Here is a 16,975-nt window from a genome sequence, read left to right on the forward strand (position 1 = left end):
TCACCTTAGTGCAAAACCTGCTACTTCAGCCTTTTTCTTGAGAGTAGAAATAATCTACACGGTGGCTCAGTGGTGAGCACTGCTGCCTCACAGCGCCAGGGACCTGGGTTCAATTCCACCCTCAGGTGACTGTCTGTAATGAGTTTGCACATTTTTCCCGTGTCTGTGTGGCCTCCCTCTGGCTTTCTCCCACAGTCCAAAGATGTGCAGGATAAGTGGATAGGCCATGGGATATGTGGGGTGACAGGAATGAAGTAGGAGGGTGGGTCTGGATGGGATACTCTTTGGAGGGTCAGTGTGGACTGGCTGGGCCTAATGGCTTGTTTATACACTGATAGGATTCTCTGATAATCCCCAGCTTTACTCCTCTCCTGAAACCCCAACCTCCTGACCCACCTTCACCTCCAATTATCATCAAGTCTGACTGTGCATGTTGAATTCTGCTGCTTTCCCCCTCCAGCCCCCAGCATGCCATTAAATCTCTCTCTCTCTCTCCACAAGATAGATGCAGTACAGATCCTTAAATTTGTCATCAAAAACTGCACATAAAAAGATCCAAATGGAATCTGTATCACGGGTTAAGCACTGTGAAAGAACAAGGTGCAATTATACTGGCACCATTAAACCTATAAGCCTATGAATTGCTGGGTGTGAAATTACAGTAACAACATTTTAATGAAATCTCTTTGTGACCAGTTTTAAAGGGAAAATTGTTCCATATTTTGCTAGAATAGCAGGCAGTGTAAAATCAGACATTTCTGCTGTTCTCTACCATCCCTGTAACTCATTTTCCCTGCTCACGAATTAAGGGGCAAGGGGTTAATTACACGCCATGAGTTAAGAGTTTTTGCAGGACGCTTGGGACTGACATGGTTCTGATGCTAAATCTGCAGGAAACAAGTCAAAAAGCCAAGTGCACTTTTCATAGAATCCCTACAGTGTGGGGAAACAGACTATCCACACTGACCCTCCAAAAAGTACCCCACCCAGACCCACCCCCTGTCCCTGTACATCCCATGGCTAACCCAACTAGCCTGCATGTCGCTGGACTCTACAGGGCAATTTCCCACGGCCAACCACCCTAACCTGCACATTATGGACTGTGGGAGGAAACTGAACACCTGGAGGAAACTCTCATAGACCCGGGGAGAACGTGCAAACTCTACACAGACAGTCGCCTGAGGGTGGAATCGAACTCGGGTCCCTGGTGCTCTGAGGTAGCAGTGCTAATCACTGAGTCAGCGTGCTGTTCCATTTTGTTAAAGCAATATATGTACTGCGTTCCCCACAATTCTGCTGAACGTGGTCAGCCCAGCTCATCGCTCATCTGAACTATTTGGCCCACATATTGTGAGAGGGAGATGGAACCCCCTCACACTTTGCCTGTCCATAAGCATAAAGCAACTGGTGGAGATTTGATTTGATTTATATACTTTCACACGTACTTTGTTACAAAATGTTGTGTAGTCAGAGAGAGCAACATGGGAGTGGAGCAGCTTCTGAGAGCCGATAAGATATAGGAGCAAAAATCAGCCATTTCGCCCATCGCATCTGCTCCACCATTTGATCACGACTGACAGGTTTCTCAACCTCAATCTCTTGCCTTCTCCCTGTAACTCTCAATCCCCTCACTAATCAAGAACTTATCTATCTCTGTCTTAAAGACACCCAAATGACTTGGCCCAACAGCCATTGGTTCCACAGATTCACCAATCCCTGGCTGAAGGAATTTCTCCCCATCTCAGTTCTAAAGGGCCATCCTATCACCCTGAGGTTCTGCCCCCGGCTCCCACTGGCAGAAACATCTTCTTCAGACAAAGTCCCCTCACTTACCGTATACAACTACCGTGGCTGTGGTGCTACGCCTTTTCGCCACAATGTTCTTGGCCACACATGTGTAGTTTGCCGTATCGGAGAGGCGGGCCTGTTTGATAATCAGGTTGTGGTCGATGGTGAGGAGGAAGTTCGAGTCTTGCACTGGATCGATAACTTCATCGTTCTTCAGCCACTCCACCTGGACGAGGTAAGGGAGCAGTGGAAATAAATGGCAGCATCTCTGAGGGCCAGTGTCCCTCATACTGATAGCACTGTCATCGGTTATATTGTTAATCATATAAAACTGATGAAGCAACGTATAGATATAGCAAGAACCTACAAATTCACAAATGGATTTGGCAGAGTTGTATCCTAAAAGTTTCCAGGTAACAACAGGCAGATAGTCATTACAAGTATATTTTCACCCATTACTATGAGGTATCAAACATAGCAGTGTGCAAAATAGAATGAGCCATTCAGGCATAGATCATGCTGAACCTCTACTCCAATGACATTTCCCTGCACTATCCCTACATCCCCTCATGTCTATAGAAGGACAGAAAATAGGGAGGGGGAATAATTCACCCATCCCTCAAATATGATCCACCGTTCACTGAGAATGTGTGATTGATTGATGTGAGGGAGAATTATGCTGCCTCTGTTTTCGAAAGGGCAGGTAAAAGGGAGGGGCACACAGTAATACACCCTGGAAATTTCAAATGCAACCAGGTGTCCAGAGATGAGGAAAGCCTTGTGCACCTCAACCTTTGCTTGGAGGGTGGCACAGTGTTTAATACCACTGCCTCACAGCGGCAAGTACCCAGGTTCGATTCCAGCCTTGGGTGACTGCCTGAGAGCTCTCAGCTAAAGATTCCTCAAGGTAAGAGAAATACATCAGGAAATGCACTGTTAGGTCTTCCTTCACATGTTTGATAGTGAAGGAAATATAAGGGTCTACAGGTTGTGGCTCAGTGGTCAAGCACTGCTGCCTCCGCGCCAGGGACCCAGGTTCAATTCCAGCCTCGAGTGACTATCTGTGTGGAGTTTGCATATTCTCCCTGTGTCTGCGTGGGTTTCCTCCCACAGTCCAAAGGTGTGCAGGATTGGCTGTGCTAAGTTGCTCCACAGTGTTCAGGGATGTGTAGTCTAGGGGGATTGGCTGTGGTTAACGTAAGGTTATGGGGATGGTGGGGGAGTGGATCTGGATGGGATACTTTTCAGACGGTTGGTGCAGCCCCGATGGGCTGAATGGCCTCCATATGCACTGTAAGGGTTCTTTAACATGGCCTCAAGGCAAGCTATTAACTCGCTCATGGCAATGTTGTGAGGGGAGGTTTCACTTAGAGACAGTGATGATGTTGTTAAATAACCTGACAGGTTTACCTCAATCAGCCTTTCTCTCCCACGTTTCCACTCAGTATCATTGAGTCTACAAGATTTAAAGATATCATTTCAGGGGTGTGATTACTAAATCATATTCGCTGCTGAGTTGTCTGTTCGAGAGTGCCCAGTGAAAGTCAGTGAAGCATGCAACTTAATCTGTGAAGGGCAAAGAATCATTTAATCCACAGGCAGAGGAGGAAGCTCAGTAAGCAGAATTTTATTTTCATTAGGTTTAATGCATTTATAATTAATTTGTTTCTTTTCACAAAGTTACAAGTGTTCACTGATTAATCGCCCTGACCTCGAGAGGTTTTTATCCCCTTTAATCTTCTCTTGCTACATTGACTCTTATTAAAATGTGCGTTAATAAAACTGGACCCATTCAACATATTCTTTTTCATGCATAAAGGTCTTGTCTCTTTGGAATTTACCTTTGGAATGATACTGTGCCTTGATATTCTAAACTAGCAATGTCTACAAGGCTGGGCCGGGATGCTGTTGAGAAATATTTAATAGTAACAGGATGGGTGAAAGAATAGACACTTTGAATGATTTCTGAATAGGAGTCAAAACCTGGCTCAGTACAAGTCCGCTAAGATCTTGTAACACACCAAAACTGATCTATGGAGAAGTGCCAATGTACAGCTTTTTGTGTTAAGTGCTGCTTTTAGAAACCTTGTTATATCCAGTAATTGTCAAAAGGGAAGCTCAGCTCTCCCAGGGCGCTTCATGTCAAGCTGCAGCCTGAAACTAAAGACAGGCTCCCGTTTTGATACAGGGTTTTGCCAGGGGAAGGTACTAGAGGGGCAAGTGGGTAATCCTGAAGAAGGGCTTATGCCCGAAACGTCGATTCTCCTGCTCCTTGGATGCTGCCTGACCTGCTGCGCTTTTCCAGCAACACATTTTTCTGCAGCATTCAGATCAAGCCAATAGTGAACTCTAGGCAGTTCAGTGCTGGTGTCCATGGTCAAACACCATTCAAACACTTGCTTAGTGATTTGGGACTGTCACTGACTTTTAGCCAAGCTGTGTTTAAGCTCCACACAAGCCTTGCCCCACTCTCCTACATTACACCCCACCTGCAATACCCTTCTATTTCCCTTCTCTGACATGTGAATATCCAGCGTCCCTTTCAATGCATCCATTGTATTTGCCTTTACCACCCCAATGTCACAGCAAGTTACAAGGCTAGCAAGGGGATGGCACACTGACTCAGTGGTTAGCAATGCTGCCTCACGGCACTAGGGACCTGGATTCGATTCTACCCTTGGGCGACTGTCTGTGTGGAGTTTGCACATTCTCCCTGTGTTTCTGTGGGTTTTCTCCAGGTGCTCTGTTTTCCTCCCACAGTCTAAAGGTGTGCAGGTTAGGTGGATTGGCCAAGCTAAATTGCGCATAGTGTCCAGGGATGTGCAAGCTTGCTACAGAAGTGTATAAATAGGATATGGGAGTGTTTCTGAGGTTATGCCCTTTGGAGGGTTGGTGTGAACTCAATGAGTTGAATGGCCTTCTTCCACATTGTAGGGTTTCCATGGTGTTACACGTTTCCATCACTCTATGAGTCAGGAACTCTCTCTCCAAATTATCCCAATTTTTAAAGTGACTGTCTTAGTAATAACTGCTAACTTTAGATTCAATCACAAATGGTAGCATTTGTTCAACATTTAACTCATCAAATCTTTTCACAACACTGATCAGAACAAACCACACCCCCTCAATGTTCCCTCTAAACTTCCTTTGAGGTTCTGTAAATGGTGGTTCGACTTCCAACTCATTGACTTCTGGTTTCAGACATCGATGCTGTGCATGCACTTTGGAAGCGTGTGTACCGAGAAAGTAAAATTGGTGGAGTATTGCCTTCCCCCAGCTTATATTGTCAAAAAGATGAAGGGTCATAGAGTCAGAGAGATGTACAGCACAGAAACAGACCCTTTGGTCCAACTCGTCCATGCCAACCAAATATCCTAACCTAATCTAGTCTCATATCCCTCCAAACCCTTCCTATTCATATACCCATCCAGATGCCTTTTAAATGTTGCAATTGTACCAGCCACCGCCACTTCCTCTGGCTGCTCATTCCATACAAGTACCACCCTCTGTGTGAAAAAGTTGCTCCTTAGGTCTCTTTTATATCTTTCCCCTCTCACCCTAAACCTATGCCCCATACTTCTGGACTCCCCTACCCCGGGGAAAGTACCCTGTCTATTTATCCCGTCTGTGTCCCTCATGATTTTATAAACTTCAATGAGGTCATCCCCTAGCCTCTGATACTCCAGGGAAAGCAGACACAGCCTATTCAGCCTCTCCCTGAAGCTTAAATCCTCCAACCCTGGCAACATCCTTGCAAATCTTTTCTGAACGGTCGGTCTTTGAGAACAGAGAAGAGGAGGAATTTTGTCACCCTGAGAAGGTGAGACTGAGGAATTCTCTGCCACAGGAAACTGTTGAGGCCAAGGCATTGAAGTCTTTCAAGGAAGATGTAGATATAGCTCAAAGGGATCAAAGGCTATGGGGAGAAAGCGGGAATAGGGAACTGAGTTGGACAATCAGACATGACTATAATGATAGAGCAGACCTGAAGGGCCGAACGATCTACCCTTGCTCCTATATTCCCTGTTTCTGTGTGCTTTATGTTCAGAGACAAGATATTCAGTCTCTTCAGTGTTTTTCCCATTTGCATTTCCTTTCAATCCTGGCATCATCCTTGTGAGTCCTTTGACCCCCTTCTTTCATGTCCCTCTATTTATTCCATCACTGCGAGGACAGACCGCGCACATCCACAGTTACTGATAAAAGACTGGACCAGAGGGGATGGTCTTAGTTCTATGAGAATGCACTGGTACCTCTGCTGGTGGGACTCCTTCTGGAGGACGGCATTGCAACAGGACCTCATGCTCCAGGGACACGTCTGTTCCCAGTGGCTCCTGCTCAAAGTTCTTCCTCAGGTCTGGACAGAACAAGAAAATGTCGCAGTTGAATTTGTGCTAGACCAGAGCTCCTCACAAAACAACTAAAATAATTATCATGCAATCAAGGCATCTCTTTATTATTATCCAGCATCTACCTCTTTGCAATGGTGTCACTCTTCACCTGTTCATCAATGCTCTTGATCAACTTGATGTGAAAGCTGCTAATATAGAGGTCCATTATGAGTCCTTTATCTGTATTCACCATGGGGAAGGACATGGATGATGGTAATATTAGGGACGGGCATGCAGATATCCTCGGGACATGTCGGTATTAAGAAGGAGGTGGTGTTGGGTGTCTTGAAAAACATTAAGGTAGAGAAGTCCCCAGACCCTGATGACACCTGACCTAGGATGCTGAGGGAGGCAAGGGAGAAGACAGAGGGCCTCTGGTAGTTATCTTATGTCTGACTGGAGGCCTGTGACCAGTGGTGTTCCACGAGGATCAGTGCTGGGACCCACATTGTTTGCAAATGATTTGGTTGAAAATGCATGTGGTCTGATTAGTAAGTTTGCAGACAACACAAAAATTAGTCGAGTTGTGGATAGTGAGGAAATCCATCAAAGAATACAGCAGGATGTAGGCTGGTTAAAAATTGGATGGAGAAATGGCAGATGGAGTTTAATCTGGAGAAGTGTGAGGTGTTGCGTTTTGGGAGGTCAAATGCAAGAGGAAAGTATATAACAAATGGCAGGATAGCGAGGAGCATTGATATACAGAGGGATCTTGGGGTACAAGTCCATAGCTCCCTGAAAATGGCATCACAACAGGATAAGGTGGCAAAGAAGGTATAGGCATGCTTGCCTTCAATGGTCAGTGCACTGTGTATAAAAATTGGTAAGTCACGTTGCAGCTGTGTAAAACTTTAGGTAGGCCTCACTTGAATTCTGGTCACCACACTGGAGGAAGGATGTGATGGTTTTGGAGATGGTGCAGAAGAGGTTTACCAGGATACTGCCTGGATTGGAGAGCATGAGTCATAAGGAGAGGTTGGACAAACTTGGGTTGTTTTCTCTAGAGCATCGGAGGTTGAGGAGCGACCTGATAGAAGTCTTTAAAATTATGAGAGACTTTGAGAGGGTGGACAGTCAGGGTCTTTCTCCCAGCGTGGAAATGTCAAATACTAACGGGCATAGGTTTAAGGTGAGAGGGGGATTAAAGGAGATGTATGAGGAATGTTTTTTACACAGAGGGTGGTTGGTGCCTGGAATACAGAGATGGTAGAAACAGATACAATTGCAATTTAGACAGATACATGAACAGGCAGGCAATAGAGGGATATGGACCATGTGGAGGCAGATGGGATTAGTTTAGAATGGCATTGTGGTCAGCACAGACATGGTGGACCGAAGGGCCTGTTTCTGTGCTGTACTGATCTATGACATTTTCTACCAGTCATAGCAAAGTAGCTCTGAAAGAAATGAAGAATTGAATGACTTGCATTTACATAGCGCCTGCTGTGACTGCAAGGCCCTCCCAAAATGTTTTCAGTCAAAGCAATAATCTTGAAGACTCCTAAGCATTTGCAGTGGCTTCTGAGCTGCACAGTTTCAGTTCCAATTTGCACCCTTGAGCACAGGAACCTTGGCTGACAGTACTGAGGCAGTGCTGCACTCTCAGAGGTACCATCGTTTGTATGTAATACTAAACTGAGGCCTTCTGGTGGATGCAAAAGGTGCCATGGCACCTTTTTGAAGAAGAACAGAAGAGATCTCCCTTGGGTCCACACGAATATTTAACCCTCAATCCAAATGCCAAAAAAGGAAGAGATAATCAGTTCATTGCCCCACTGCTGAAGGAATTCTTCTGTGCAAACTTCAGTGCCATATATTACAACAGAGACAGAATTAGAAATTGCTGAAAAAGCTCAGCAGAGTCTGGCAGCACCTGTAGTGAGAAATCAGAGTTAATGCTTCGGGTCGAATGACCCTTCCATGAAGGGCTTTTGCCCGAAACGTCGATTTCGCTGCTCGTTGGATGCTGCCTGAACTGCTGTGCTCTTCCAGCACCACTAATCCAGTATTTGGTTTTCAGCATCTGCAGTCATTGTTTTTACCTTCCACAGAACGTTAACTCTGCTTTCTCTCCACAGAAGCTGCCAGACCTGCTGAGCTTTTCCAGCAATTTCTGTTTTGGTCTCTGATTTACAGCATCTGCAGTTCTTTCGGTTTTTATTATATGTTACAACAGCAACTGCACTTGAAAACAAATTAACTGGCCTATTATGGTAGTCATGAAAGGGCTGTGTGAATGCGACAGACATGGAGAAGGCTGGAGAAACTCAGCAGGTCTGGCAGCATCTGTGGAGAGAGAAAGCAGAGTTAATGTTTGAAGTCTGGGATGACTCTTCATCAGAATTTAATGCGAGCTGTTTGATATTCCTTTGGAGGGCAAGGAAGTGGCAAATAATTGTCAGCCCTGTAATAAGCTTCTTATAACAGCAGATCCTGGTTTATTTGTGTGGTGTAGTGTTGCAGACTGCAATTCTATTGGATATGCTCCTACAGTTGAATCCTAGTTTTTTTTTAGTGCTTTGAATTTATAGTCAATGCTGGAAGGAGCAACTGAAATAAATAGACTGGAAAAGGTTGATCAACCTCTCAGCAGTGAAAGACAAATAGATCACCTTTAAAGATGTTATGCTGAGTTTGCACAGAATAAGACACACTCTCCAAAACAACAAGCTCAGACTCAACCCACAAGACAATAAGTAGATCAGAAAACTGATTAAAACTGAGATTACAAGGGGAGAAATGGCCCTTACAATTCCTGAAAGGGAAAGGAAAGGTGTGAACAATGGGTTAAAGGGAAGAAGTCACAGGAACACCTTAGAAAGATCATTGGAAAGGTTAAGAGGGTGAGATAAGCAGCAGGCGTTGAGCAGAACAGTGAGTCATAATCAGCAAAACTGCAGTCAGATAAAGGTGAAAACCAGAACAGAAAGAAACTGCCTGTAATTGAGGACAAGCAGAAAATGGTAAATATTCAAAATGAATGCTTCATTCAAGTATTCACAGGGGAAACTGAACCATCTTCCAGTATAGTATAATCAATCAGCTGTTATACAAGAGATGGAAATCTGAGACAGGTGGATCGATCTTAAAACAGATAAATCTCCTGGGACAGATGATATTTATCCCAGAGCGCCAAAAAGACTAGAGGGTCAATTTGCAAAACACCAACAATCATTATGAGCCAGGCAGACAACACCAGGGAGGATTGGTTAGAGGTTAAAGTGGCATCTCTAGTCAAAAGGGGTAACAAGGTATAGATAAGTGACTCCAGGCCTGTTTAATCTATCTTAACTCCCCATGTTAAACAGTGAAATCACACATCGTGTGAAACCGTGAGTGTTCTCTGCACAGTAACAGCAATGGAGGAAGGTGTACTCCTTGCTGAGTTTGAGTAAGTGACAATAGGCCAAACGGAGTCTGCGAATGTGGTTACCTCCACTCACAGAAGGTTTTGTTCTGACAAAGTTGCACATGAAAGACTTACTTAAAATCTAAGCTGTAAGGATTCAGTGTAAACACTAGGAATGGCTAAAAATAAACTGGCTGAAGGCTAGGAAACAACGAGTCATCTTTAGTGGTGTTACATACTTCATGGCTTGGTACGAGGTTATGTGGAATTTGCATGAAAACTGTATCCCAGCAACATTGTGTGGAGACAATTGAACAGCATTCCACCAAGGAGTTAACATCTTGAGGTAGTGAGGGCATGAGAGAATATTGGCGAAGGAACAGTAGAGGAAACCAAGAACATTGCAGTCTCTTTCTGCTCAAGCCATGTGAACAGTTCCCCTTGCTGCAATCCTTGGCAGAGCCGGGGGAAACCACCATGAAACAACCACATTAATAACATCAGCTCAAATATCGCCCCTTGAAAGGAGAGAGGATCAGAGTGTGCTGCAAGAACAAGGTGAGAAGAGAGAGGGAGCAGTGTCTTTGATCACAGTCAGCTTCAGAACATAAGCTTCCAAATGTTGGCTCTTCCTTTTAAGATGACGCAGTGAACTACACTATTCAGACAAAAACTTGAAAACGAGATCAGGCTCTGTATCCCGCAGCCTGTCTTGTGCACTCTCAACAACTGCAAAAATTAACATTTTATTTCTAAAGGGAGAGGGGAGTAAAAGGAAGAGGGGGACAAAGTCGGAGAAGAGGAACATTGAGTGGGAGGAAACTCATGCTGAGAATAAAAACAGGTCTAGACTGGATGGGCTGAATGACATGTACTCTATGACTGATGTCAGACCTTCAAGAAAGCCAAAGGCACTGTCTCCTTCCAAGTGCTGCTGGCTACTGATGGGTTACGCCTTTATTACACACTGCAACCAAGTGGCCATCCTCTGTGACCGGGAAAGGTCAGCAGGTTATTTGATTGCAAGTACCATCCCTGGTGGATCTGATCCTCATCCTAATACCTAATGTTCCAGAGCTGTAAATTCTGGAAATATACATAACATAACAGGATCACCGTAGTGATTGGAACCAGGGCCAGCCGGATCTCATTGACCACGAGATCCTTGATTGGGGGTTGTTAACCTGGAGCCAGTCAGGGAGCCCTGGCTGACAGAAATAAAGTGGGGACTGCAGACGCTGGAGATCAGTCAAGAGTGTGGTGCTGGGAAAGCACAGCAGGTCAGGCAGCATCCGAGGAGTGGGAGAGCCAATGTTTCGGGCCTGATGAAGGTCTTTAGCCCGAAACGTTGATTCTCCTGCCCGTCGGATGCTGCCTGACTGGATGTGCTTTTCCAGCACCACACTCTCGACTCTGATATAAACAGGAGATTATTCATCAATGCTCTCGATGCCTTTCGGGGGAGGTGGGCACCATGGGGTGGGAGGGGGTGGGGTGGTGGTGAGTGCTTCATTTCCCCCTCCAGCTCTACTTTCATTTAATCTCTACCTTCCCCCTTTGCCTTCTTCTCACACAAGAATTGCCCTCATCATGTTTTTGCTTTTTACTGGCGACTGGAAACATGGGCGTTCTCCTGGTGGTGGAAATATTGAATAATGTTTTTGCATGTGGTGTCTTTACTGAGTCACTGCATGCGCTCACACACGCGCACACACACACATACACAAACAAACACACATACACACACACACACACAAACAAACACACATACACACACACATATACACACACACATACACACACACACGCACACACAAACACACACACACACGCACGTGGTTGTGGGGGGGGACAACAAAATAAACAGAAGATTCATAAGGACCCTACAGTCCAGGGGCTGTCTCTGAGCTGGCTAGTCAAAGCCCATGCACAACTAAATAAAGGGTGACTTGGTGACGGGATACCTACCTCCTTGGAGTTATTTCAAACACTGCGCCCCATTGCTTATTCCAATGACTCCCACCACCCATTCTCACCCAATCAGGCCTAGAGGGGCTGAGCCCAAAGATACAGCCCCCTCTTACTGAGATTCACTTGCACAGATCTGAGCTGGGACGGACTATTATATGAATGCAAAACACGTGTCTAGCCAAGGAGCACTCCAGATTGTAATAGTTTATAGTGTTTGATGGAGGTGAAGAGTTCCAGGAAGGCAAGATATGAAAGGTTTTCTAATTCTCACTCATTTTAGATGCAGTGAAATGCATTGAGCTTTTAAAGTTGGCTCGTCCTTTTGTCCCCGAGAGAGGTTTTCGGACTTTGTGGCATTCCATTCAGGAATCCGGTCCTTGGGAAAAATGATCAGCTAAACATGCGAGCCTTGGGCTCTGCAAAATAAACCTTTGGTGGGCTTTGAGCAGAGTGTTTTCAATTTGTGTCAGTGCTCTGAAATGGATGAAGTGAAGCAATGTGTACAGTACAGGACTGGAACTCTAACAGGCTTCTCTGAGTCATCTCAGAGTCATCTCTCAGGGACACCTGGGAGTGATTACTGATCGCTAACCTGATTGAGGGGCTCCAGCTGATGTCACCAACTGCATGAGTGAACTGTGAATGGTTTATCACTATCAAGTGAACCCTGAAATTAGATTCATTGCAGATTTCTAATCACTCCCTGGCATTCTGCTCTTATGTAGCATTATATACTGTTTCAATTTAATTTCTGTAGCAAGGGTGCTGCTAAATTTTTGGACCTTTCTCTGCACAGGATTAAGAGAGAGACCAGCTGGAAAAAGTTCGACCATTTTGGAGATCTCAAACTGAATTGAATCCAGGAAGCAGTTTGTGAAGGTGTAGAGGAGAAGGCACTGGATCATTGAGGCTTGATAGGGGTGTTAAAAGGGAAGGGTTGGCTCACCAACATTTACCCAGTGCTGCCCACACCTTGAGAAGGGCAGAACAGTTTAATGGTGATGTCACTGGGCTTGAGTATTGCCAAAGAAAAAACACATTTTTGTCAAAGGTTTTTAATCTTTGCAGTCATCAGAACATTTTGCAAGAATACCAGTTCACAGGGAAAACCAACATTTATGCTGCATGACAGGAGAGTTCCAATTGGTTGGCAACGATCAAACTTAATATCTGGCTGTTAACTGTCATGGGTGCACTGTCCATGACCGGTCCAAAGATGTGCAGGTTAGGTGAATTGGCCATGCTAAATTGCCCATAGTGTTAGGTGAAGAGGCAAATGTAGGGGAATGGGTCTGGGTGGTTTGCACTTCGGCGGGTCAGTGTGGACTTGTTGGGTCGAAGGGCCTGTTTCCACACTGTAAGTAATCTAATCTAATCCTATCGAATCTAACAACACCCCTGCCTAAGTGAGGCCTAGTGATATTATCTTTCGACCTTTAATCCAGAGACCCAGGTAATGTTCTAGGCATCTGGCTTCAAATCCTGCCATAGATGGGTCAAAACTGAATTCAATAAAATGTCTGGAATTAGGAGTTTAATGATGACCATGAATCCATTTTCAACTGTTGGCAAAACCCATTAGGTTGACTAATATCCTTCAGGGAAGGAAACCGCCATCTTTACCTGGTCTAGTCTACATGTTACTCTAGATCTGCAGTAATGTGGTTCACTCTTACCTACCTTCTGGGCAATTAGGGATGGGCAATAAATGTTGGCTCACATTCCACGAATGGAAAAAAAAGTCCACTTGCCAACCCAACTCTATCGTGAGGGATGTGGTCTGAAAATTAGAGCTAGCTCTTTCCACAATGAAGTTAGGAAATTCTTCTCTGTACAAAGCTGCTGAGGAGACTTGACCAGATGGATGTGGAAAGGATGTTTCCTCTGGTGGCAGGATCTCGAACTCGGATTCATAATTTGAAAGATAAGGAATTGCTGATTTAAGAGTGAGGTGAGAGCACATATTGTTTCTCTCAAAGAGTTGTGAATCTTTGGAATTCCCTTTCCTTGCACCACAGAGAGCACTCTATCCCGTGTATCACAGCATGATTTGGCAACTGCTCTACCCATGACTGTAAGAAACTACAGCGAGTTGTGAACACAGCCAGCTCCATTTCACAAACCAGCCTCCTATCCACTGACTCCGTCAACACTTCCCACTGCCTGCGGAAAGCAGCCAACATCCTCTACCACCTGATGAAGGAGCATCACTCCGAAAGCTAGTGCTTCCAATTAAACCTGTTAGACTATAACCTGGTGTTGTGTGATTTTTAACATCATCAAAGACCCCCTCCCAGACTGGTTCAACTCTCTTTCACTCTCTTCTGTCAGGCAGAAGATATAAAAATCTCAATACACGTACAAATAGATTCAAGAACAGCTCTTTCCTTGGTGTTATCAGACTTTTGAAAGGACCTCGCGAATGTTAATTCTAATCTCTGTCTCTAATCAGCACCTTCCCTACGGCAGTAACACTGTATTCTGCACTCTGTTCTGCTACCCTGATATACTTTGAATGGTACAATGTGCCTGTAAAGCATGCAAAACAACACTTTTCACTGTATCTTGGTACATGTGACAAGCATAAATCAATCAATTAATCTCATAAGGCAGTGATGCAGAGTCTTTAAAATCTTTATAAGGCAGAACTGTACATAGATTCTTGATGACCAAGGAGATGATAGATACAGAAATGTAGAGTTGAGAGTAAAATCGGATCAGCCATGATCAGACTGAATGGTGGAGCAGGGTTGAAGGTCCATGTGGCCTACTCTGGTTCCTTGACTGTACAAAGGGTAGCCACATTTTCAAACTCTCTCCTCCAAATGACATTTGACACTAGATCAACTGGTAGTTGTCAAGATTAGTCGATATTTGATAGCCAATGGTATTAAGCAATAAGGGGGCAATGACAGGTTTATGGAGTTCAGTTGCAGATCAGCGGTTTTCCAACGAAGTAAAGGATGGGGTTGCTAACTGAGGTTAAATGTATTCCCTCCATTAACTAACCCCCACATTTCAGTCTTTTATTGACCGATACGGGTGATGCATTTTCTGTATTCACCAATTGGAAAAAGCAAAAAGTCTCAGCTGGATGGTGAATGACTGCCGGCCTATTTTTAACAATCCAATCTCCAACATTTTTTATGGCTGTCAGAGAGAAATGTTCGAAGAAAATGACAAAGAAATGTTGTATTTTAATGTCCCTGTGATTTTTCTCCAGGATTTGCACAAATCAGTGTCCTCAAGACTAACCACAAATTCCTGGAGGCTATAGGCCAAGCCTGCGGGGTTGTCGAATTTAAATCAGTGGAAGAGGTTCGTGTGGAGCTAACGGGTTGCCTCCTGATTCTACGTCCTTAGATTCATTTAAGAGTAACACTGAGAGATTAATCTTGCACTTTCTCAGGCAACCAAGCAGGCTCCACGTTTGCCAACAAAACCTCATTATCCAGGTTAATGAAACATTTAGGTACCAATGCCTTCTCTTAAGAACTCAACTATTTCTCTTTTACAGTGATCTGATTCTGGCCACAAAGTATTTCCTGATTTCAAAGCCAAGTGGTGACATGAACTGAATTACAGTGAATTCAGGAGTGGCGATGAATGGGATTACACCTTCTGCCAAATGAACAACTGGCTCAGTCAAACACAACTGTTTGTAACAGTCTGAAATGCACAGCTTGGGAGTGTGGTGGTGACAGGTCCAACTAAGGGATTCAAGATGGTATTAGATGATTATTTAAATAGAAACAATTTGCCAGGGCAAACAGGCAGGAGCACGGCACTAAGTTGTAATGCTCATTGGAGAGCTGGTGCAGACATAATGAGCCAAATGGCCTCTTTCTGTGCCATAACACTTCTAGGATCCTGTGATGACATTTTACTTTGCTTTCCTGCACCCATTGCATTTTATTGTTTCCAATGGAATAATAGAGCAATCTCTCATGCTAAAGTGTCCTGGACATTCAATTGTCATGTAAAATAAAAAGACATAGATAATAGATTTTTGAGTAGTAAGACAATAAAGAGATGGAGACCATATGGTAGTTGAGGTAGATCTGCCATACTAGCTTAATGAATGCTGGAATAGGTTTGAGGGGCAGAATAGCCTCTTCCAGCTCTTATTGTTAACCTAAGATGCAAGCAAATTCAGGTCAGGTGAAGGTATGTCTCATTTTGACATGGAGCTCTGGGGGAAGATGATAGTTTATTGCTTTGCATTTATGTAGTTACTCTTCAAAATATGAATTGACTCATTCCTCTTCTGGCAATGAACATAACTAGAGATCATTAACACAAGGCAGTTACAAAAAAAGATCCAACAGAGAATTCAGAAAAAATCTTTTCTTAACTCAGCGATTGGTGGGAATGTGGAACTTGCTACCGGGGGAGTGGGTAAAGTGAGCAGGACACACACATAGGGGAGAAGAATGACTGGCAAATGAAGGTGTAGGTAACCGTGAGTGATAATCTTAGCTGAAGAAAGATAAGAGGAACTTCAAGTGGAGTTAATTGGGCCAAATGACCTCATTTGATAATGATCATTGTTTGCAATAGTTCAGTTGGTTAAGCATAATCCAATGGGAAATTGAAACAGAAAGGACAGGTATAGGGAGCAGGTGGGATTTGAACAAAGACCTTCCAGCTGAAAGGTGTCATGTAAATGTAACGAAGTCAGCCAGCTGAATCTCATAGAATATGAGCTCCCTGATTGGGGCTGTTAACCTGGTCCAATCAGGGAGCCCTGGCTGATAGAAAAGGATGAATGTCAGGGAAACTGAGAGGCTGATTGCCTGACTGAGTGAGAGGCAGTGATATTGTCAAAGACTATGCATTTACAAATAAAGGGTGATTGGTAATGGGATGCCAGCATCTGGACAGTTATTTCAAAAGGTAGGGACACTAGTATGGTGCTCGTGAAGGGCCCCTGAATGGCTAGCCATTCCATTGCGTGGGAGAACACAAGTGTCTGAGATGAGTAGCCTCCCTACTGGAAACATAAAGCCTACCTCACCTGGTGTTTCCTGGGATTGCCAGGAAGTACCACCAAGCCTGAGTCTACTTAACCCCTGAAAGCAGGCTCTTTCAGAAGGATATTGCAGGTTCAAATCCCAGTTAAGATTGAGTGCAGACACCTCAATGGAAGGAGAGAGTGAATTCAGAACAAATCACTTCAGTATGGGAGCTCACTTCTAGATTACTTCAATAGCTGTTGTCAATGGGATGGTGAGATTGGCATTAGCAGAGGGAGGGTTTGGGTTCCTGTACCTCACTCTAAACAAACAGCTGCAAATTAACCAGGTCCACTATTGCTTTTGGACATTGGCTCATTCTGAATGTCTCCTTTAATCCCATTGCGCTCCATTTGAAATAGGGCCAGAAGAGGGGGAGAGAAAAGAGGGAAAGAAGATTTATTTGTTCACAGGATCACCAACGTTGATTACCCATGACTTGCAAAGACAGTATGGAGTGA

General features: G+C 44.3%; 1 protein-coding gene across 4 annotated transcripts in view; it reads right to left on the bottom strand.

Moving 5' to 3' along the window:
- unc5b (unc-5 netrin receptor B) overlaps positions 1-16,975 on the bottom strand; it is a 268,998-nt gene that overhangs the window by 59,557 nt on the left and 192,466 nt on the right. For all 4 annotated transcript variants that reach the window (XM_072583546.1, XM_072583545.1, XM_072583548.1 and 1 more), the window contains exons 4-5: positions 6,042-6,145; positions 1,834-2,014 (exon numbers count right to left, since the gene is read on the bottom strand). In XM_072583546.1, the coding sequence (XP_072439647.1) occupies positions 1,834-2,014; positions 6,042-6,145 (285 nt within the window). The remainder of the gene's footprint in view (positions 1-1,833; positions 2,015-6,041; positions 6,146-16,975) is intronic.

The sequence above is a fragment of the Chiloscyllium punctatum genome, chromosome 13 (genome assembly GCF_047496795.1).
Source record: "Chiloscyllium punctatum isolate Juve2018m chromosome 13, sChiPun1.3, whole genome shotgun sequence".
Taxonomy (NCBI): Eukaryota; Metazoa; Chordata; class Chondrichthyes; order Orectolobiformes; family Hemiscylliidae; genus Chiloscyllium; species Chiloscyllium punctatum.